The following is a 24568-nucleotide window of genomic DNA, read 5'->3' on the forward strand; positions in this document are numbered from 1 at the left end:
AGGCAATGCTGGCTCACTGGATTCGCTCTGCGATCCAGGAAGTCTATCGCTTGCAACTTAAGCCCATTCCTAGTGGGCTGCGGACTTATTCCACGCAAGCAGTTGGCGCCCCTTGGGCCATTAGGCATCAGCCTTCAGTGGAACAGAGGTGTAAGGCTGCGACCTGGTCTTGCCTACATACTGTTTCAAAGCATTACTGAATCCATACCCAGGCTTCGGCTGAGGCGAACCTAGGTAGGAAAATTCTGCAAACGATAGTGGAGTACCTATCTCAGTAGGCGCTCCTGGGTATCTGGGACTGGTTCCTAGTCCTTGGGTTGCGTTGTTTATTGTTTACCCACCCATGGACTGCTTTAGGACGTCCCATGGTCCTGTGTCCCCCAATGAGGCGTCAGAGAAAAACGGATTTTTGTGTACTCACCGTAAAATTGTTTTCTCTTAGCCATCATTGGGGAACACAGCACCCACCCTGTTGCCCTGTTGGGCCTTGGTTCTCTCAGTACCTTATTTGGTTATGACTCTTTTTTTTTTCTCATGTTCCTCTGTTGAGAAGTTTTTACTGTTTTTTTCTCCTACTGCTTGTGTACTAAAACTGAGGTTGCCTGGCCCGGCCAGGGGGTGTATACTGCAGAGGAGGAGCTATGCTTTTGCATCTACTTAGTGTCCTCCTATGGATAGGCAGCATAACACCCATGGTCCTGTGTCCCCCAATGATGGCTAAGAGAAAACGATTTTACGGTGAGTACACAAAAATACGTTTTTTTCGGCTGCATTTTGAAATGCACATGCAGTGACAAAACGCTGCAGAATATTTTGTCACAGCAGAAAGCGACGTGCGCACATACCCTTACCTTGTAAATGGGATGTCTCAAAAGCTCCTGAAGGTTTCATGTGTAGACTCTCCAATACTTTTCTCCATATAGTGTATGTGCTTTTTTTTTTCACCTTCAGATAACCTTTTGAAAAGAAAATTGTGTGTTGTGCACATCTTAGTTCACTTCTGTGTATGATACAGACAAGATGAATTTTTCATTAGGTTGTTTTTCTTTGCAGAAAAATTCAGTGAAGAATAATGCTGTTAGCTCGCCAAATACACGGGAGAAAACGTACTGCTGCAAAAGAGCAGAGCACCAGAGTAAGAAGAGCCCTACGCCACCAAAAGATTTGTCTGTGCACTCTTCTGTAGATCAATCTCCATCCCCTTCATCGGAGTCCGTGGCAGAGTCTCCTCCAAAATCATCTAATACGATCATAGACAGAGCAGCCAGGACGTGTACGGAAAGTAATAAGTCTTCACTTGACAGCTCTGTAGCGATTCCACCAATGAACAGTTCACATTCTTACACGAGCCGGCTAACCAGAAGGAAGACGCCTCTGCGTATTGTCGGTAAACGAAATCTGCCACTTGAGCCAAGTAAGTGATGTATGCGTCCTATCAGAGGAACGGTAGAGCTGCTGCGTCCAAAACTGATCTCTAGATATCATGTATTATAGTGTCTGACACATTCTGCTCTACAAAAGTAGCAAATTATGGCATAATCCAAATGTATGACATTTTGCAACTTTTTTTTTTTTCTTTCATTATCTCTGCTTACGCCTTGCCCCTTGTTTTTATTTTTTTATCAATTTAATTTCAAATCTGGCGTAGATTACATGAGCTAGAAATGTGCACTATTTATTAAATTTCATGCATTTAAATGCTAGCAAGGTTTTAAGACTTAAGACCAGCACAAAGTACACCTATTTTAATAAATGACCCTCTTCGTCTCGAGATATTATCATACGAAATGACAATATAAGACAAAACTAATATAGGAAAAAAAAAAAAATCTTAAAAATGTCATGCTTTTACTTAATACTACACATATTAAGACTTTGGGTTGCGGGCATTCAAGCAAACCTCCATCCACACACAAAGAAGACAAATATATATATATTAAACACAGGATATATTTTAGGTGTTAAGAAAATGCTGCAAAATTAAAAATGCTTTCAAAAATAGCAATATTTTCTTTATTAACCTCTTCACGACCATGGGCAGTAAAGTTACGTCCTATTTTTACGTGATTTAACGACCAGGGACGTAACTACTGCCTAAAATTCATTTGATTGCCGTGGCCATAGCAACGGCTTTCAAATGATGTCCCCTGCGGTTTCTTACAGCAGGGGACCTTTGCTTGACCCCAGGGGCGGTGGCATCGCCACCCCCCATCGACGATCGTTGTGATTGGCTGTTCAAATCTGAACTGCTAACCACATCAATCGCACTGTTTTCGGTTAAAACAATGCCTCAATCAGTGCGATCCTGTGAGATCCTGCTATGAGGAGCTGCAGCAGACCATAGTTGGAGATCAAACATGGTGCCCCCCACCCCTTTCAGCACTGATTGCGCGTCACACCACGATCACTCCAATCATGTCTGCGCCGTGCACTTGTAGTACCACACCGCTGCCGCTGCTTTCTGATCGCCGCTCCTGCTCCCCCTTTGAGTATTGTGTGCTCCCGTGATGGCCCATGCGCGCTCCCGTTATGGCCCCTGCCGATGTGCCCCCTCGATCTCTATTCTGTCCCCATTTTTGTGCCTCTGCTTCTCCAGTCTCCCCCTCCCCCCTCTCCATCTGCTGTTCCTCAGATGTCCCCTACCTGCTGTCACCGGGTCGGTCGAGATCTCTCCGATCACATTTACCTCCATCGCTGGGGCCTTCCTGGGTCCTCACACATAAGCTGTCCAACTTCCTGCCTGCTACTCCTGTAATAAGCTGTCCATCTGGCTGCCTTCTATTCCTCCTGCAGTTCCTCTGGTCAGTGATCCTCCTGCTAATCCTCTGGATACTGTGAGTTTAACTTTTTTTTTTTCTGTATCTCCTGTCTGTTTGTTTTTACATCTCATCCGTCCGTGCGTCCCGCCGAGCGCTGATCAGTGATGCACATAACGGATCTGCATCCGTGCTCAATTTTCGGCTGGACTTTTTTTTTTTTTTGTCGTTTTTTTGCACCTTATCAGTGTGTGCGTCCTGCAGCGGCAGATCAGTGATACACATCACTGCTTGGCGTCTGTGCGTTTGAAAAGTCTAATAGCGCTCCGTCCCTTCTGAGATCTGCTGTGCTCCCAAACAATTGAATTCCACCACATATGAGGTATCGGCATACTCACGAGAAATTGCACAATAAATTTTATGATGCATTTTTCTTTGTCGCTCCATTGGGAGACCCAGACAATTGGGTGTATAGCTTCTGCCTCCGGAGGCCACACAAAGTATTACACTTAAAAGTGTAAAGCCCCTCCCCTTCTGCCTATACACCCCCCGTGCATCACGGGCTTCTCAGTTTTTATGCTTTGTGCGAAGGAGGCTGACATCCACGCATAGCTCCACATCTTAGTCAGCAGCAGCTGCTGACTATGTCGGATGGAAGAAAAGAGGGCCCATAACAGGGCCCCCAGCATGCTCCCTTCTCACCCCACTCTAGTCGGCGGTGTTGTTAAGGTTGAGGTACCCATTGCGGGTACATAGGCAGGAGCCACATGCTGTTTTCCTTCCCCATCCCTTAATGGGCTCTGGGTGAAGTGGGATCCTAATCGGTCTCTAGGCACAGGGGACCGTGCTCCCTCCGCAGCCCCTGGGGAATCTGCTGGACAGGAGCCGGGTATCGTCAGGGACAAGGCCCTGCTACTTTGAGGTACTCTGTGTCCCCGTGGGGACCGCGCATGGAGCGCTTGTGCCATATACACTGCAGCACTGCTGGGTGTGTTAGTGCGCCGGGGACTACCGCGCCGGCCGCGCTTATATGCCGGCCGCGCTTATAACTTTAGTCCCCGGCTTTTGCGGCCTAGTATCGCATATTCCCGCCCCCAGGCCTGTCAGTCAGGGGAAGGGCGGGACGCTGCACAGGACGTCAGCGCTGAGGGCTGGAGCATACTCTGTATCCTCCTCCCCCCTCATTCAGCACAGTGGGGCTCCAGATTCCCGCACTTTCTAGGGCACGCCCACGGCCCCCTCCTCCCCACAGAACGCCGGCAGCCATTCCTGTCAGCACTTCTAACGCTGGAGAGGAGAGACAACAGGCTCTGGGAGGCTCAGGCAGGGAATCTGGTGATCACACAACCGCTTTTTAGCGGCCGGTAAGCAGCACCTGAGGTGCTGGCCCCCACTGAGTGCCGGAGTGTACATATATATATATGTTTATATGCTATACATTTACACTGTACGGTCGCACTGTTGAATTTTGGCTATATACCCTCCTGGATTGTACTCAGAGGAGACAACAGCATGTCGTCCGCAAAAAGCAAGGGTGCCAAAGCACAGGCTTACTTTGCAACCTGTACTTCATGTGCGGCTATACTACCGGCAGGTTCCACTGACCTTCATTGTGTGCAATGCTCGGCCCCTGTGGCACTTACTCAGCCGGAGCCTCTGCTACTGGTGGCCCAGGTGGAACCACCTGCTACCACTGTCCAGGTGACAGGGACGGAGTTTGCAGTATTTGCTGACAAACTGTCTGAGTATGGATAAATGGTCTGCTAGGATACTTGAAGCCTTACAGTCCAGACCGGTGACTCAGGCCCCGGGCACTGTTCAATCATTGACCTCAGGCCCCCCTCAATTGGAGCAGCAAAGTGCTCCTGGGGTGACCCATGGATCCCGGGGTGAGGTCTCTGACATGGACCGCAGTCCCAGGCCGCCTAAGCGGGCTCGCTGGGAAATTCACTCGACTTCATCACACTATTCAGGGTCTCAGCAGGAGGACTCTCTGGATGATGAAGCGGAGGTAGCAGATCAGGATTCTGATCCTGAGACCGCTCTCAACCTGGATACACCTGATGGTGACGCCATAGTGAATGACCTTATAGCAACCATCAATCAGGTGTTGGATATTTCTCCACCAGCTCCTACAATTGAGGAGTCCGCTTCTCAGCAGGAGAAATTCCGTTTCAGGTCTCCCAAGCGTACATTGAGTATGTTTCTGGATCACTCTGACTTCAGAGAGGCAGTCTAGAAACACCGAGCTTGTCCAGATAAGCGGTTTTCCAAGCGCCTTAAGGATACACGTTATCCCTTCCCCCCTGACGTTGTCAAGGGCTGGGCTCAGTGTCCTAAGGTGGATCCTCCTGTCTCCAGACTGGCGGCTAGATCCATAGTTGCAGTGGAAGATGGGGCTTCACTCAAGGATGCCACTGACAGACAGATGGAGCTATGGTTGAAATCCATCTATGAAGCTATCGGCGCGTCTTTTGCTCCAGCATTCGCAGCCGTATGGGCACTCCAAGCTATCTCAGCTTGTCATGCGCAGATTAATGCAGTCACACGTACATCTGCTCCGCAAGTGGTGTCCTTAACCTCTCAGGCGTCGGCGTTTGCGTCCTACGCCATTAATGCTGTCCTGGACTCTACGAGCCGTACGGCGGTAGCATCCGCCAATTCGGTGGCAGTCCGCAGGGCCATGTGGCTACGTGAATGGAAGGCAGACTCCGCTTCCAAAAAGTTCTTAACCGGTTTGCCATTTTCTGGCGACCGCCTGTTTGGTGAGCGATTGGATGAAATCATTAAACAATCCAAGGAAAAGGACTCATCCTTACCCCAGTCCAAACCAAACAGACCTCAACCACGGAAGGTACAATCGAGGTTTCGGTCCTTTCGGCCCGCGGAAGGTCTCAGTTCTCCTCGTCCAAAAGGCCTCAAAAGGATCAGAGGAACTCCGATTCATGGCGGTCTAAGTCACGTCCTAAAAAGACCGCCGGAGGAACCGCTCCCAAGGCGGCCTCCTCATGACTCTCTGCCTCCTCACACCGCATCCTCGGTCGGTGGCAGGCTTTCCCGCTTTTGCGACGCCTGGCTGCCACAGGTAAAAGACCGATGGGTGAGAGACATTCTATCCCACGGGTACAGGATAGAGTTCAGCTCTCGCCCTCCGACTCGATTTTTCAGAACATCTCCGCCCCCCGAGAGAGCCGATGCTCTTCTTCAGGCGGTGTGCACTCTGAAGGCGGAAGGAGTGGTGATCACTGTTCCTCTTCAGCAACAGGGTCACGGTTTTTACTCCAACTTGTTTGTGGTACCGAAAAAGGACGGATCCTTCCGTCCTGTTCTGGACCTAAAACTGCTCAACAAACACGTAAAAACCAGGCGGTTCCGGATGGAATCGCTCCGCTCAGTCATCGCCTCAATGTCCCAAGGAGACTTCCTGGCATCAATCGACATCAAAGATGCTTATCTCCACGTACCGATTGCACCAGAGCATCAGCGCTTCCTGCGTTTCGCCATAGGAGACGAACACCTTCAGTTCGTGGCACTGCCCTTCGGCCTGGCGACAGCCCCACGGGTCTTCACCAAGGTCATGGCAGCAGTGGTAGCAGTCCTACACTCTCAGGGACACTCGGTGATCCCTTACTTAGACGATCTGCTGGTCAAGGCACCCTCTCAAGTGGCATGCCAACACAGCCTGAACATTGCTCTGGAGACTCTCCAGAGTTTCGGGTGGATCATCAATTTTCCAAAGTCAAATCTGACACCGGCCCAATCACTGACATATCTTGGCATGGAGTTTCATACTCTCTCAGCGATAGTGAAGCTTCCGCTGGACAAACAGCGTTCACTACAGACAGGGGTGCAATCTCTCCTTCAAGGTCAGTCACACCCCCTGAGGCGCCTCATGCACTTCCTAGGGAAGATGGTAGCAGCAATAGAGGCAGTTCCTTTTGCGCAGTTTCATCTGCGTCCACTTCAATGGGACATTCTCCGCAAATGGGACGGGAAGTCGACGTCCCTCGACAGGAACGTCTCCCTTTCACGGGCAGCCAAGGCTTCCCTTCAGTGGTGGCTTCTCCCCAATTCTCTGTCGAAGGGGAAATCCTTCCTTCCCCCATCATGGGCTGTGGTCACGACGGACGCGAGCCTGTCAGGGTGGGGAGCGGTCTTTCTCCACCACAGGGCTCAGGGAACCTGGACTCCGACAGAGTCCTCCCTTCAGATCAATGTTCTGGAGATAAGGGCAGTGTATCTTGCTCTAAAGGCGTTCCAGCCGTGGCTGGAAGGCAAGCAGATCCGAATTCAGTCGGACAACTCCACAGCGGTGGCATACATCAACCACCAAGGGGGAACACGCAGTCGGCAAGCCTGCCAGGAAGTCCGGCGGATTCTGATGTGGGTGGAAGCCACGGCCTCCACCATATCCGCAGTTCACATCCCGGGCGTAGAAAACTGGGAAGCAGACTTTCTCAGTCGCCAGGGCATGGACGCAGGGGAATGGTCCCTTCACCCGGACGTGTTTCAGGAGATCTGTTGCCGCTGGGGGATGCCGGACGTCGACCTAATGGCGTCCCGGCACAACAACAAGGTCCCAACATTCATGGCACGGTCTCAAGATCACAGAGCTCTGGCGGCAGACGCCTTAGTTCAGGATTGGTCGCAGTTTCAACTCCCTTATGTGTTTCCTCCTCTGGCACTGTTGCCCAGAGTGTTACGCAAGATCAGGTCCGACTGCCGCCGTGCCATACTCGTCGCTCCAGACTGGCCGAGGAGGTCGTGGTACCCGGATCTGTGGCATCTCACGGTGGGCCAACCATGGGCACTACCAGACCGACCAGACTTGCTGTCTCAAGGGCCGTTTTTCCATCTGAATTCTGCGGCCTTCAACCTGACTGTGTGGCCATTGAGTCCTGGATCCTAGCGTCTTCAGGGTTATCTCAAGAGGTCATTGCCACTATGAGACAGGCTAGGAAACCAACGTCCGCCAAGATCTACCACAGGACGTGGAGGATATTCCTATCTTGGTGCTCTGATCAGGGTTTTTCTCCCTGGCCATTTGCCTTGCCCACTTTTCTTTCCTTCCTTCAATCCGGATTGAAAAAAGGGTTGTCGCTCGGCTCTCTTAAGGGACAAGTCTCAGCGCTCTCTGTGTTTTTTCAGAAGCGCCTGGCCAGACTTCCAAAGGTACGCACGTTCCTGCAGGGGGTTTGTCACATAGTCCCTCCTTACAAGCGGCCGTTAGAACCCTGGGATCTGAACAGGGTGCTGATGGCTCTTCAGAAACCACCTTTCGAGCCAATGAGGGATATTTCTCTCTCACGCCTTTCGCAGAAAGTGGTCTTCCTGGTAGCAGTCACATCACTTCGGAGAGTGTCTGAGCTAGCGGCGCTGTCATGCAAAGCCCCTTTTTTGGTATTTCACCAGGACAAGGTGGTTCTGCGTCCGGTTCCGGAATTTCTCCCTAAGGTGGTATCCCCCTTTCATCTCAATCAGGATATCTCCTTACCCTCTTTTTGTCCTCATCCAGTTCACCAGTGTGAAAAGGACTTGCACTTGTTAGATCTGGTGAGAGCACTCAGACTCTACATTTCTCGTACGGCGCCCCTGCGCCGCTCGGATGCACTCTTTGTCCTTGTCGCTGGCCAGCGTAAAGGGTCACAGGCTTCCAAATCAACCCTGGCTCGGTGGATCAAGGAACCAATTCTCGAAGCTTACCGATCTTCTGGGCTTCCGGTTCCCTCAGGGCTGAAAGCCCATTCTACCAGAGCCGTGGGTGCGTCCTGGGCTTTGCGGCACCAGGCTACGGCTCAGCAGGTGTGTCAGGCGGCTACCTGGTTGAGCCTGCACACTTTCACGAAACACTATCAGGTGCATACCTATGCTTCGGCGGATGCCAGCCTAGGTAGGCAAGTCCTTCAGGCGGCGATTGCCCACCTGTAGGAAAGGGCCGTTTTACGGCTCTATTACGAGGTATTATTTTACCCACCCAGGGACTGCTTTTGGACGTCCCAATTGTCTGGGTCTCCCAATGGAGCGACAAAGAAGAAGGGAATTTTGTTTACTTACCGTAAATTCCTTTTCTTCTAGATTCAATTGGGAGACCCAGCACCCGCCCCTGTTCCCTTCGGGCTGTTGTTCTTTGTGTACACATGTTGTTCATGTTGAATGGTTTCAGTTCTCCGAAATTCCTTCGGATTGAATTTACTTTAAACCAATCTATAACTTTTCCTCCTTCTTGCTTTTGCACCAAAACTGAGAAGCCCGTGATGCACGGGGGGTGTAAAGGCAGAAGGGGAGGGGCTTTACACTTTTAAGTGTAATACTTTGTGTGGCCTCCGGAGGCAGAAGCTATACACCCAATTGTCTGGGTCTCCCAATTGGAGCTAGAAGAAAAGGAATTTACGGTAAGTAAACAAAATTCCCTTCTTTTCCTGTCACCCTTGTAAAAAAAAAAAAAATATATGATTTTCACGGCTCAACGTTATGAACTTCTGTGAAGGCCCTGGAGGTACAAGGGGCTCACCAGACATCTAGATAAATTCCTTGAAGGGGGGGTCTAGTTCCAAAATGGGTCCACTTGTGGGGGAGCTCCACTGTTTAGGCACCATAGCCCCCCTATGGTGGAGTCTTCAAACGACATGGTGTCCGCTAATGATTCCAACCAATTTTGCGCCCAAACAATTACTTTCCACCACATATGAGGTATCTGTGTACTCAGAAGAAATTGCACAATACGTTTTATCGTGCATTTGTTCCTGATACCCTTGTGAAAAAAAAGCTACTTGGTTCAAGTAACAGTTTTGTGGTTAAAAAAAAAAAAATATATATATATATATTATATATTATATATATATATATATATATATATATATATATATGTGTATGTGTATGTGTATGTGTGTATATATTTTCACGGCTCAACGTTATAAACTTCTGTGAAGCTCCCAGGGGTTCAAAGTGCTCATCAAACATTAAAAAAAAATCTTTGAGGGCTCTAGTTTCCAAAATAGGGTCACTTGTGGGGGAGCTCCATTGTTTAGGCACCTCAGGGGGTCTTAAAACCCAACATGGCGTCTGCTAATGATTCCAGCTAATTTTGCATTCAAAAATTCGAATGGTGCTCCTTCCCTTCCGAGCTCTGCCGTGCGCCCAAACAATTGCTTTTTACCACATATGAGGTATCAGCATACTCAGGAGAAATTGTGCAGTAAATTGTATGGTGCATTTTCTCTCTTTTCTCCCTTGTGAAAATGCAAAATATTATGGCTAAAGTAACATTTTTGTGTAAATAAAAAAAAAAAAAAAAAAAAAAAAGTTAAATTTTCATTTTCTCTATCGTTTCATTGGGGGACACAGGACCATGGGTTATGCTGCTGTCACTAGGAGGCTGACACTAAGTAAACACAAAAAGTTAGCTCCTCCCTAGCAGTATACACCCCGAGCCGGAGGCGGGCTCAGATCAGTTTTAGCTTAGTGTCGTAGGAGGCTGATGTGGGCCGTCTCGGCCCCCCTCAGCCATGTATGTTTTTTTGCGCTATTTTCTTTTATTTCGGCGCCACTCATCGCTCTCATACCTGTCGTCTTTTTCTCTGCAGGTATTCGCGTCACTCTTCCTCCGCAGCCCTGTGGGTACCACTCCCCAGGGTCGCAGGGGCTTGAGATTTCGGGCCCTCTCCCCCGTCCATCCCTGTGGTACCACTCCCGGGGGTGCGCATGTGGGCAGGTTGTTTTGTGGGCACCCCTGATTCGCCCTGTGGTATCACCCCAAAGGGCGTACAGGGGAGTACAGCAGGGATGGAACCTCCGCAGCGTGTGTAATCGATGGGGCCCTGTCACGCTGCTTTCTCCTGCAAGGGGGCTGCTACCCCCATCATGATGTCCACTACCCTGCCTCAGCACGCTCTCCCCCGGAGTCTTCCTGGACGAGTAGCACTGTACACAGGCAGGGGCAGGGCGCCCTGCCTGCACCGCATCCGTCGCTGGGCCGGCGCCGCCGATTACAGGTAGGACCGACCTCTCCTGCACTTTCCCCCAGCCCTCTCCATAAATTTAGCCCCCGGTCTCGGCCTAGTCGCTCCTGCGTCCTAGCCACGCCCCCGCTGCAGCGCTATTGGCCGCCGGTCGTCTCCCTCTGTATCCTCCCACTGCTCTGCCTCCTGGCTGATGGTGGGGGCTGTGAATCCTCCGGTTTTTCGCGCCAGAATCCTGCTCCTCCCCCAGCCTCCTCCAGCGTCCCCTCGCCATTTTAGCCTGTCTCTGGTCCCCTGAGGCTGCAGCGCGCCGGCGTTCTGACTCTTCTGGCCAGCTCACTCGTGGATTCCCTCTTCTGGACTGGTGGGCAGCACACAGGACCTGGGTAAGCTCTGCTCCTAAGGAGTAGCCCTCACTAGGTAGCGTTCTCTGAGTTTAGGGACGAGTTAACCCTCTCCTGTCTCCTTCCTAGCAGCCACCAGGGAGAGTACTTGTTTTCACCATGCCTAAGGCTAAGCCCACCCAGCCCAAGCAGGCCCCCTTTGCACTATTTTTTGCATGCTCCTCCTGCAAGTCCAAATTTTCCCAATGTCAGGACGCCCCACTATGCTCCGTCTGTTCTACAGACGCGCAGCCTCCGCAGGTTTCCGCGGCCGACGCTTCTGATACCGCAGACGCCACAGCGCCATATGCTGCAGGGCCCTGCGTACCGCCCCCCCCCCCCGACTGGCTAGCGTCCCTGTCCCAGTCCGTAGATTCCCTCTCTGAGGCTTCTCGGACCATCGCACAAGCACTGCGCCTGCTGCCGTCGCTCGCCCAGATTCCCGCAGACCCGACGCAATCGCCTCCGGAGCAGGTGAGCCCCGTTGCAGGGACCTCCTCTGCTGCTCAAAAACGGACCCGCCAGGTCTCGTCCTCAGCCTCTTCCCAGGTTTCACCTTCATCCCCAGGTCCAGACCGTCAGTCCTCCAGGGAGGCTTCTGACTGCTCCGATGATGATTCCGATGCGGCACCCCTGCAGGACTCAGAGCAGGCGGCTGATATTCGGCGCATGGTGAATAGCCTGATAGAAGCAGTAAACCAGACCTTAAAGGTACAGGTGGACCCCGTCTCCTCCCAGAGCACCCAGGTCTCGTTTAAGCGGGTGAAGCGGGCCCAGAGCGCATTCAGCGGACATCCAGAATTCGCTGAGTTACTGCGCAGCCACAGGCAACAGCCGGACAGGGTATTTACCAGCGGTAAGTCCATCGATTTGCATTATCCCTTTCCTGAGGGTCTTCGAAAGGATTGGGCAGGCTCCCCTGTGGTCGACCCCCCCCCCCCCAATCTCCCGCCTGTCTTCTCACACAGTCCTTCCACTCACTAACGGTACGTCTCTCAAGGACCCTCGGACCGTACTATTGACAGGTTGGCCCGTTCCGCCTTCGAGGCAGCGGGCACATCCCTCTCTCCGGCCTTTGCCTCGGTTTGGGTTGCGAAGGCCCTGATGTCCTGGGCGGACACGCTACGCAGCGGTCTACGCGCCATTCCTGCCAATCCGGACCTGGTTCCCATCGCCTCGCAGATTTCCCTCGCAGGTGAGTACCTGCTCAATGCAGCCCTGGCGTCTGCAAGTTGCGCGGCCCAGGCCGCCAGCAACAATGTGGCCATCCGTCGAGCCCTCTGGCTCCGGTCCTGGAACGCGGATGCGGCCTCTAAGAAGTCACTAACTTCCCTGCCCTTCCTAGGGGAACGTCTCTTCGGAGATAAGCTGGACCAGTTGATCTCCGATGCAACGGGAGGAAAGAGTACATCTCTCCCCCAATTGCGCCCCAAGAGCTTCCAGAATCGGCGCCCCACCGCTCGTTTCCGGCCCTTTCGCAGCTTCAACTCCACTCCCCAGCCGCGAAAAAGCCGCTCTCCTCCGAGAGACAGGAAGACCCCGTCATTCAAGACCAATCCCGCCTGGCGTTCACGTCCCCGCCAGTCCACGAGATCCTCTTCCGGGTACCGCCGACGTTCCTCCAAGTGACTCGCGGTCGGCGCGCAACAGCGCCAGACTTGTGGGAGGCCGTCTGTCTCGTTTCCAGCATGTGTGGATCCCCCTGACCGCCGATGCCTGGGTCAGAGAGATCATCACATCAGGCTACAAAATAGAATTCGAAGCAAAGCCACCGAGACGTTTTTTCCTATCTCGCCCCCCCGAGTCTCCTGCGCGGGCTCGCGCGTTCTTTCACTCCATAGACTCCCTCCTCCGAGCCGGAGTCGTGGTACCAGTCCCTCCCGCAGAGCGTTTCAAGGGGTTCTATTCCAACCTTTTCGTGGTCCCCAAAAAGGACGGCTCTGTTCATCCCGTCCTCGACCTAAAGCTTCTAAACAGGTCGGTGAGGCCTCGGCCGTTTCGAATGGAGTCACTCCGGTCCGTCATCGCGTCCATGGAGGTAGGCGAATTCCTGGCATCGCTGGATATTCAAGACGCCTATCTTCACGTCCCGATAGCCACCTCTCACCAACAGTTCCTCCGCTTTGCGATAGCGGAAGATCACTTCCAGTTCACGGCTCTTCCCTTCGGCCTCGCATCCGCACCCAGGGTCTTTACGAAGATCATGGCTGCTGCCATGTCCGTCCTACATTCCAGGGGTGTTATGGTCATCCCGTACTTGGACGATATGTTGATAAAGGGTTCTTCTTTCGAGGACTGTCGTCTTGGGGTTCAGGTCACGATCGACACCCTTTCACGGTTAGGGTGGCTGATAAATCGGAAGAAGTCCTCTCTGACCCCGGCCCGTCGGATCACCTTTTTAGGCATGGTATTCGATACCATCCAAGGGCGAGTTTTCCTCACACAGGAGAAGATGTCCTCCCTGCAACGAGGCCTCCGCGCTCTCCGGCGTCAGCGCCAAGTTTCCATCAGGTTCGGCATGCGAGTCCTCGGTCGTATGGTGGCGGCGATGGAAGCGGTACCCTTTGCACAGTTCCACCTCCGGCCCCTCCAGCTGGCCTTGCTGAAGAAGTGGGACAGATCTCCCTTTTCTCTGGACCGCAGGTTTCATCTTTCGCCGGAGACCCGCCACTCCCTCCGTTGGTGGCTCAATCAACGCAACCTCGCGTCAGGAAGGTCTTTCCTCCCGCTCCACTGGAAGATAGTGACCACCGACGCCAGTCTCCAGGGCTGGGGAGCAGTGTTTCGGCATCACACAGCGCAGGGCCGATGGTCACCCCGGGAGAGTTGTCTCCAGATCAACATTTTGGAGATAAGAGCCATCCGGCTAGCCTTGCAGCAGTTTCGGCACCTAGTACAGGGTTGCCCGGTCAGGATCCAGTCGGACAATGCGACGGCGGTGGCGTACATCAACCACCAAGGCGGCACAAGAAGTGTCGGGGCGATGCGAGAAGTCAAGAAGATTTTGCACTGGGCCGAGAGTCATCACTCCCTGATCTCAGCGGTACACATCCCAGGCGTGGACAATTGGGCGGCGGACTTCCTCAGCAGGGAAGGCCTCGCCTCCGGAGAATGGTCCCTCAACCGGGAAGTCTTCAACCAGATCTGCGACAGATGGGGAGTTCCGGATGTGGACCTAATGGCCTCCCGGTTCAACCGTCAGGTCCCGCAATTTGTAGCGCGGTGCCACGACCGCTTGGCTTTAGGCGTCGACGCCCTCACCCTGTCATGGAGCCAGTTCAGTCTCCCGTACATCTTCCCTCCGCTCCCTCTGATCCCGAGGGTCCTCAAGAAGATCAAGGCGGAAGGAATACCGGTCATCCTAGTGGCTCCGGACTGGCCCAGGCGAGCATGGTTCGCGGAACTCACTCAGCTCCTCGCAGACGCTCCGTGGCGCCTTCCAGACCGTCCAGATCTCCTGCAGCAGGGACCTCTTTTCCATCAGAACTCACAGGTCCTAAATTTGACGGCCTGGCCATTGAATCCTGGGTTCTAGCTAAGGCTGGTTTTTCTTCAAGAGTGATTCAGACAATGATTAGGGCCAGGAAGCAATCTTCATCAAGAATATACTACCGCACGTGGAAAGTTTTCTTCAGGTGGTGTGAAGAGCATACTATTTCTTCTCCTCTCGCCTTCTCCCTTCCTTCCCTATTGACATTCTTGCAGTCAGGCCTAGATGCAGGTCTCTCGCTCGCAACACTAAAGGGCCAGGTATCGGCGTTATCAATCCTTTTTCAGAAGCCACTGGCCGCTCGTCCACAGGTTAAAACCTTCATCCAGGGAATGGCCCACCTGGCCCCGCCGTACCGTCGGCCTCTAGAGCCGTGGGACCTTAATCTAGTCCTAGGGTCGCTTCAGGGCCCCCCGTTCGAGCCCTTGCGAGATTCTTCACTTTCTCACCTGTCTTGGAAGGTGGTGTTTCTCGTTGCCATCACTTCTATTCGCAGGACGTCAGAGCTGGCAGCTCTCTTGTCGTGCCCCCTTTTTGATTTTTCACCAGGACAAAGCGGTTCTCCGGCCAGATCCCGCCTTTCTCCCAAAGGTGGTCTCCCCGTTCCATCTTAACGAAGAAATCGTTCGTCCGTCCTTCTGTCCTGGCCCCTCTCACAGCTTGGAGAGGTCCTTGCACACCCTGGACCTAGTGCGCGCACTTAGAATTTATGTCTCCAGAACCGCGCCGTTCCGTAAGTCAGATGGTCTGTTTGTCCTTCCTTCTGGTCCCAAGAGGGGTGAATCGGCATCCAAAGCCACAATTGCCAGATGGATCCGTTCCGCCATATCAGAGGCCTATCTGGTTCGGGACAAGTCTCCGCCGCGGGGGGTAAGGGCGCACTCTACCCGTGCAGTGGGAGCCTCTTGGGCGATTAGGCATCAGGCGTCGGCCGACCAGGTCTGCAAGGCCGCCACCTGGTCTAGCCTGCACACCTTTACTAGGTTCTACCAGGTTCACACCCAAGCATCGGCAGATGATAGTTTCGGGAGAAAGGTCTTGCAGGCAGCAGTTTCACACCTGTAATAGGGTGACAGCATTCAATTATAGTGCAAGCCCACTGAGGGAGGTTGTTGTTTCTTCCTATCTGCGGGCTTCGGTATTCCCACCTAGGGACTGCTTTTGGACGTCCCATGGTCCTGTGTCCCCCAAAGAAACGATAGAGAAAGTAGGATTTTTGTGTACTCACCGTAAAATCTCTTTCTCTGAGTCTTCATTGGGGGACACAGCACCCACCCTGCTTGGTTTTTTGGTTGTTTAATTGCATTTGCCTGCTATTTTCAGCGGTCTTATGTTCATAGACCTCTTGTTCGCACGGCTGCATTGTTTTAGTTACAACTTGTTTTTATGTATGGTGATTCTGGTACTCCTCCTACTGCTTGTGCACCAAACTGATCTGAGCCCGCCTCCGGCTCGGGGTGTATACTGCTAGGGAGGAGCTAACTTTTTGTGTTTACTTAGTGTCATCCTCCTAGTGACAGCAGCATAACCCATGGTCCTGTGTCCCCCAATGAAGACTCAGAGAAAGAGATTTTACGGTGAGTACACAAAAATCCTACTTTTTCCTTCCACATTGCTTTGGTTCCTTTGAAGCACCTAAAGGGTTAATAAACTTTTTGGATGTGGTTTTGAGCAGTGTGAGGGGTGCGGTTTCTAGAATGGTGTCACTTTTGGGTTTTTTCTGTCACCTCGGCCTCTCAAAGTCACATCAAATGTGATGTAGTCCCTAAAAAAAAAAAAATGGTTTTGTAAATTTTGTTGGAAAAATGAGATATTGCTGATGAACTTTTAACCCCTTCTAACTTTTTAACGGAGAAAAAAAATTGTTTCGAAAATTGCGCTGGTGTGAAGTAGACAAGTGGGAAATGTTATTTAGTAACTATTTTGTGTGACATATCTCTCAGATTTATAGGCATAAAATTTCAAAGTTTGAAAATTGCTAAATTTTCAAAGTTTTCGCCAAATTTTCGAAATGTTCACAAATAAACGCAAAAAATATTGTCCTAAATTTACCACTGACATGAAGTACAATATGTCATGAAAAAATGTCAGAATCTCTGGGATCCGATGAAGCGTTCCAGAGTTATACTTGTCAAAGTGACACTGGTCAGAATTGCAGAAAATGGCCGAGTCATTAGGGTGTTTTAGTGGCCGGGGGTGAAGGGGTTAATTGATAAAAATTGAAATAAATTAAAAAAGATGAAATACAATTCAAATCAATATTTGCTGTGTAGACATCTTGCCTTTAAAGCAGCATCAATTCTTCCTGGTACACTTGCACACAGTTGGGAATTTTCTAGGAGGTGAGTTTGTCACACTTTATACACCATGGCAAAACTGAACTTCTCAGTCAGGCACAAGGTAGTTATACTGCAACAGCAAGGTCTCGCCCAGGTAAGGATTTCTTTGCAGACTAATGTTTCAAGATCTGCTGCCCAATAAGTGGGTGACCTTGAAAATGATATCAATGTACAATCATAAGTGTCTGTGGGCAACATTGAAGCTTGGTTTAAGTTTCTTGCAAATTTGTTGGTGAATTTCACCAAATGTATTTGGGCATTTAGGTAGGATTATTGGTGTTTCCAATGCTGAGAATTACATGCAGTGGCTTATCCATCATTACCATCAGGGAGGTGTCATATTCGCTACAAATGTGTTCTACAGCAGAACACGACATGTACAACCAATGTTATTAAGAATTATTAAGAACGATCTTCAGCATGGAGGAGTCGAGGAAATGATGATATGGCCCCCACAGAGCCCGGATCTCAACATTGAGTCTGTATGGGTCTCTATGAAGAGAGAAGTATTTTGCACAAGTCTACATCCACAGAAGATCTGTGGTTAGTTATTCAAGGTGTTTGGTACATCCTCCCAGCTGAATTCCTTCAAATACTGTCTGCAAACGTATCTAGAAAAGTTGATGCTGTTTTGAAGGCAAAGGGAGGTCACAGTGAATAATGAATGGATTTAGATTTCTCTATTGTTAATTCAGTTTGCACTTTAAATGATGATAAATGATTAGCACTTCTATCTTTTAAAACATGCCTAAAACTGTTGTAACAGTAAAACATTGTATGTGTATATATAAATATACTATGTGTGTGTAATTATATATAATGTTATACACACACAAAAGATGAACAAACTAAATGTATGTTGATGTCACTTACATGTTTAACCGTTTGCCACAATAGGGTGTGCAGTTATGTCCTGATGCAACGCCATGATTGTGATGTTGGCTCGCAAGCCGACATTCAGCCATCATCTGTCTCTAACAGCCATGTGTGGAATTGTTAAATGCCAATCTCTGATAGTGGAATTACCAGCGCTCCGGCAACAGGCCCACTATTCTAACACGTGTGATGTAATCACAAGGTGCCGATGGGTTGCCATGACAGATGGGGGTCTCTGCTGGCGATCCTCCTTTGAATGTCAGCTTCTGGCTGGTGCTCATTGGAGACCATGATTTGTGCTATACACAACAGTTCTGTGGTACTGCTTGGATGATTTAGGTCCCCTAGGGAGAAAAGCAAGTACAGTGAAAAGTAAAAATTTATAAAAAAAAAAAATTTTCTCCCAAAAATAACATGTTATTAAAAGACCGGTCTATCAAAATATGAAATTAACCTAATCTGTAAACCTTTATAATGGCAAGAAAAAATGAAAACCCCAGAATTACCGTACATCTCTTGAACCACCGCAGCACCACAGAATGATGCAGTAAGAGACAATAAAAAAAAAGTAGTATCAATCCCAAAATGGTATCAACACAAGCGACGGCTCAAAAGAACAAAGACTCACACAGCCCCATCAACTGAAAAAGATACTGGTGTCAGGCCACAGTGATTCTCTTTTACACATTTTTTTTTTACGTGAAAAGATTCAAAATATATATATATATATACACATGTTTGGTATACTGTACTGACCTAGAGAGTATCATCAGGTAATTTTTACTATACACCAAATAAAAAAAAATTTCCCTCTACTTGGAATTTATTTATTTTTTTTTTAATATCTTTCATCACATAATTAAATGAAGGGTGTCATTTAAAAGTTCAACAAAAAACCCCTCACATGGCTGCCTATGGAAAAATACAAAAAGTTATGGCTTTTGGAAGAGTGAGACTAAAAATCAAAAATGCAAAGACAGAAAATAACCATGCTGCAAAGGGGTTAAGAAACCTTAACCGGAACATACAATTCTACCCCAATTAATGCCACTACACAGTGCTCGTATAATACTCATTGTAGACCCGGTTACTAATGTACATTGGTCACATACATGTTTACTTATATATTCACATACACCTACATGCATTCATGTTCCAGCAGAGACATACTGCCCGATTATGGACATCTTTGGTTTTCAACTGAAAAGTTATTTTTACTTTTTTAAATTTTTCACAATACTGTTTTGATTCAGTATTTGACACATTCAGCAAGTAGGGCAGCAAGGAATACATTGCTTACCTACTTGCCCTGCATCAGGTGACTTTATAGTTTCTGCACTTTGCACCCATTAAGTTACTATTTAAGGCCTCTTTCACACGTCCATATTTCCAGTTCGTGTGATGTCTGTTTTATACCGGAGATGCAGACTCACGTAGACCCATTAAAATCAATAGACTTGCGCACACATTGGTGTTTTGACACGGACTGTGTCTCCTTGTGAAGCACACGCGTGTGTCCTGTTCTCCACATGGCGGCATCCGTATTCTGCCGGCAGCACGGATGTCACACAGACTGCAAACTGATGTGATCTGTGTGACCTCAGCGTGGCACGTACCGGAGAAAACACCTATCCGTTTTAAAAAAAATAATATATACTTGCCTGTCTCCGGCGCTGCTGTTGCTTCCGGGCCCGCTCATTATGCTTATCCACTGACCACGGATTGATGTATTGTTGATTCCTCCTTTTGGTCCTGAAGAAGGGGACATGAGCCCTGAAATGCATAGACCTATGAAATAAAGAAAATTTATTAATAATCAACAATCTCTTCATTCGGCGGCAGGGCGGTATTAACCCCGCTTTTTTTTCTCTCCAGCACCGATTATCGCGGACCTGGATATAACAGCAGCTTTGGAGACATGTTAATATACAAGTTCATGCTGTCTGAGTGCTATCTGGATGTCACACATCACACTGACAAGCATACTGACCTGCTCAACGGACCTTCACACATGTGCGTTAAATGCACGGACCTGTGACAGAGGCCTAATTGATAGTTTTCTAATAAACAGTCACTGCAAGTGCAATCTCTCTTATGTAATTGTGCTGTATTGAATGATCCTTACTGCATTACCTAACTGCATAAACCGAGCAAACTTTTTGTTTTGCCATAAAAAGTTCAGAACACGTAATGAAATATATTTTTGCTCTCTACACACAGTAGTGCTGTCAAGTGATGAGGAGGAAAGAGAACATGAAGAAAGTGTAAAATTGGGGAATGAGCAAACTTTGTCAGAATCATTGCATGAAATGAATGAAGATGAAGCATTGGAAATGGCATCTCTGTCTCCCCGTAATGATGTGGAGCCTATGGTATGTTTGTAGACTCACACAATACAATCGGCTTTTCTAATACCCTGCCTGGAGTCGTGACTGTGTGTGTGTGTGTGTGTGTGTGTGTGTGTATGTGTGTGACACTGTATGTGTGTGACTGTGTGACTCACGTGAGGATCAGATCGTCCAGACCGGCCAGCTTCTCTCCTGATAACCCAAGGTCAGCTGCATAGAGATATAGGCGCTGACCTGCGTCTGTCAGGAGAGAAGCCGTCCGGCCGATGCGATCCTCACATGAGTCACACGGAAGTGACTCCAGCCTATTTCTAATGATAAAAGAAAACCAATTGTAAGCATCTTTGCTTACAAATTTCCTAGAACTACTACAGGGGAAGCCGTTCAGATTACAGAGCAAATTGAAAACTATAGGTGTAGCTTGTTCCCTGTGTTAAAGGATCTGTTTCTCCCTTTTAGATCCTGGCGTACTTTTTGGGACCAGCTCTTAACCAATAATATCTATGAATTACAAAAGAAAAGCACTTTGCAAAGTTCTAATTAAAACTGCCCTTCCAAAATTGTAATATTTACTGAAACAGACATACTGACAGGTGTCTGCAAACCTGACCTCAGTGGGGAGATGCATGTAATTTACCTCCTGTCAAAAAAAAGTCGAATTCCAGGTTGTGAGGGGCTACTCAGAAAAGTCACCATCTGGAGACCTACTCTGCATAGCTGTGTGCTAGATTTAGTTCTAATGTACAAAGCTGGAAGACCTCTGCGAGCCACAGGTTGGGGACCCCTGACATAGAGGATGTAAGGGTGTTCTGTGAGTTTATAAGCTCAAAGACGTGCAGTCATATGATTCCATGTGTCTGTTGATTGTGGCAGAATAGAGGGAAGTCTGGCAAAGGGCGAAGCAATTGACCAAAATAAATTCTTTGCGGGTATAAATATTTCCTTGTTAATCATCAAGCACCCTTTCAGTATATGAATATAAGGAGCCCAAAAACTAAAGTTTTCTAATTAAAATTTTATGTATCGCAGGATTGTTCTGCCACAAAAGTGGATTCCCTTCCAGAAGTGGAGTACTCAATACTGCAATTAACATTTCTCAATGTGTATTATGGCAAAAAGAAAGGAAGTGCAGACGGCTCGGCTACGGTAATGTATTAATAGGTCATTCACATTAATATCCCACTTATTTACATCTTAGGGTTAGATCTGGCTCAGGCACACGCTTGTCCATAGCCTGCCCGGGTTGTCCTCACTACACTCAATGGATTCTCATGCATGGAATTGAAAGATGACCAGGGGTGCAAAAATAATTATGTAAAAGCAATATATGTATTTTTAGTTTTTCATTGTATTTTTGTTTTAACCTTTTCCAAAGTTTTTCATGATGTAACACAGTATTTGGTGTAGGATAGCTTCTGTCCCAAGTACTTTTTCAGCAGCGATATGTGCAAATCAGGCTGAATGTAGATTTGGACATGACTTTCCACTTCAAGCCTCATTTACATATACAAAAACACTACAAAGCCATATAAATGGGCCGGGGTAGGGTTGCAGACAAGTTTACTTTACAGTAAAAAACAGGATGACCATTTTTATGGTTTGTGTTGTCTGAGTGTGTCTTTTAAAGATTTTTTTTTTTTTTGTCTAATATAGGTAACACCGAAATCTATTGAAATCCCTCTAAAAGGCAAGTGTCAATGTAGAGTTTCCATCCGCACGTTCTTTATATCGTAGATTGTTTCATAAGCCAGGAGTATCATCTCATTGTTGGAGTATTCTCTCACACAAGTGACTTGAACTTTGCTTTTTAATCATTGTCTATGTAAGGATGCTGAGCATCTATGTAGACCTGGGAATGCTCGTGTCTGATTGTCTCCAAGCGCTTCTTTACCGTACACCATGCTGGTGTTATACCACCAGTGTTCCCATCAGGGAGACGTTTGTTGCAGTAGCTATGGTACATATTGCAACAAAAACATCTATTACATATGGACACTGTTCTAGTCTGTTTGGTTTCTGGTAATATTTCTATGCAATTTCTTGAAATATAAAAGCAATGAACAGTTAAGTCATTGTAGTTGGATTTTCTTCAAAAAGTTTTATTGTATTATTTTTTTTTGAGTTTATGAAGAAACTTGAATCCTTTCGAATTATATCATGATTGCAGTTTTCTTCACTGGATAAGAGTGGTTGATTGCTGTGGGTCATACTATTGAGATCCTCACCAATTACAAGAACGGAGGTCCCTAGTCCACTGTTCCATGTCCAATTCGAGCTTGTACACAGACTTTCCTTTCAAAATGTATGGGACCGATGGAAATACCAGATGACAGTGTGTCGCTGTCTTCAGTCCCATAGAATTTGTATCCAGTGTTTAGTGTGGGATACATTGCATTTAATTTCCCCAATTGACATGAGTGTAGTTACTTTACATCACTAAGGCTTTCAAAGCTTTTAGGTAGCGTGCACATGCAGCATTTTTGGGCTTTTTCTTATGCAAAATAAAAGCTGCTTTTTACAGTACCAAAGGAAGAAACATGTGTATACACCTTGCTGTAACTTTAAAGCCATCCCTCCACGACAAGTTGTACCCCAATTGGGACAGTCCTAACCTCTAGTATTAAAACCTCCTCACGTTGTGTCAATCGTCATCAATGTAAATGGGTTCAGTAGAAGGGCCGGGGTCTGACTAGGTCAGACACCTGCCCATGGGAAATTATCATTTGAAATGCCTGGCTCAAAAAGGAAGGGATTTTACTTTTTTAATTAAAGAGAGCACCCTCCCCCCCCCCCCCCCGTTTCATATTGACAATAGGTATGATTCATATTTCAAGCAGCCAACATAGGTGTACAATCCCTGTTCTCACCCTTTATGGTTTGTGCGGACCCACCAACATCAAAATAGACCTCCAATATTTTAGTGAGCTCTCCCTCTACAGCAGTTCACCTTGAGGTATTTCTATATCGGTGCTTCTCCCAATAACAGTTGCTCCTGATACCACACTATTAATTGAAAGCAGGTTCTAATACTTTTTTCTACCATGGCAGCACCACGAAGAGAGGGGATCCACGGTGCTGTCATGGGTTCCGAAAAAAAAGGTTTTTTTATGTTCTTTTGGTCTGCTGTCCTGATGAAGAGGGCTGAGTCCCTTGAAATGCATTGACCTGTACCTACATGAAATAAAATAAAAAAATATGTAAATTAAATCCATACGAGCATTGTGGTGTGAGCGCGGCAAAAATCTAATTTTCTCCTGTATACATGAATTGCCTACCTCGGAGAGCTGCAGCTAAGAACCTTTTCAGCTATTCTAGGGGTTGGGACTTCCACAAAAATTATAGGAGAGTGGACTTTACTTTTACACACGTGTTTTTATCGGTTAAGACCCTATTGCGCTTTTGTTTCTGCAGTTCCTGTACTGTATTGTACAGTACAAGCACAGTGGATGGGTTTTTTAGAAAACCCATGCCCACTCTACGTGTGCGTCCTGCAGTGAAAACTGACGTGTAAGCATGTCAATTGTTTGCTGCGGAGTCGTGAGCATTTTCCATAGGGAGAACACAGGTGAGGACTGCAGCGCCCCAAACCCTGATCATGGGCATCTGCGATCTCCTGCGGAGGAGACTCGCGGCCCTGCAGTTCAGGACCGGCCGTGTCCAGGACGTAGCGCGTCCAGATTGTGGGCATGTACCCTTATCGTCAAGATGGCAGGATTCATGAAAATAATGCAACTTAAAGGCAACCAGGTCACCAGTTTTTTCATGCATTAGCTAATAACACCACCTTACTCCGTGCCTGTGCTGCATTCTAAAATGTTGTATATTGTGTCCTGACCCTGCTGTATGGCCCTAAATAAACTTTTTCAATAGCTCCTGCGATGTATGCAAATCCGACTGGTCTTGTCCGAAGTTTGTCATTGCAGCAGCTCCTGTCCCTCTTCTCCGCAGCTAATGGCCATCCTCCTGATGTGATTGGTGTGGATGACGTGTCCTGCATCATCCACATATCCAAACGAAATCTCATGCCTTTTCAGGGAAATCATCGCAGTTCGCGCAGGCGCATGTCACTTCGAATGGTTCCAGTAAGCAGGAGCTGGAAATGTGTTCCAACGCATGCGCATTTAAGTTTCAAACTTTTCCCGCAGCAGGGCAGAACAAAGTTCACCTGCGCGAATCATCGATGTCCCTGCGCAGGCGCAAGATTTTGTTCATCTATGTGGATGACACAGGACACGCCATCCACATGAATCATATCAGAAGGATGACAATTGGCATCGAAGTGAAGGAACAGGAGCCTCTGCAATGATGCCCATCGAACTGGTCGGATTTGCATACGCCTCAGGAGCAATTGAAAATGTTTATGGGGTCTATACAGAGGGGAGTTGGAACATAATATACAACATTTTAGAATGCAACAC

The 24568-nt window shown here is 48.4% G+C and overlaps 1 protein-coding gene across 2 annotated transcripts in view; it reads left to right on the plus strand.

Moving 5' to 3' along the window:
• The window catches only part of SENP7 (SUMO specific peptidase 7), a 168422-nt gene that overhangs the window by 71405 nt on the left and 72449 nt on the right, over nt 1-24568 (plus strand). For both annotated transcript variants that reach the window (XM_075336527.1, XM_075336528.1), the window contains exons 7-10: nt 1054-1414; nt 20023-20174; nt 21180-21296; nt 21804-21837. In XM_075336527.1, coding sequence (XP_075192642.1) covers nt 1054-1414; nt 20023-20174; nt 21180-21296; nt 21804-21837 — 664 coding nt within the window. The remainder of the gene's footprint in view (nt 1-1053; nt 1415-20022; nt 20175-21179; nt 21297-21803; nt 21838-24568) is intronic.

Source organism: Anomaloglossus baeobatrachus, chromosome 2 (genome assembly GCF_048569485.1).
Source record: "Anomaloglossus baeobatrachus isolate aAnoBae1 chromosome 2, aAnoBae1.hap1, whole genome shotgun sequence".
NCBI lineage: Eukaryota > Metazoa > Chordata > Amphibia > Anura > Aromobatidae > Anomaloglossus > Anomaloglossus baeobatrachus.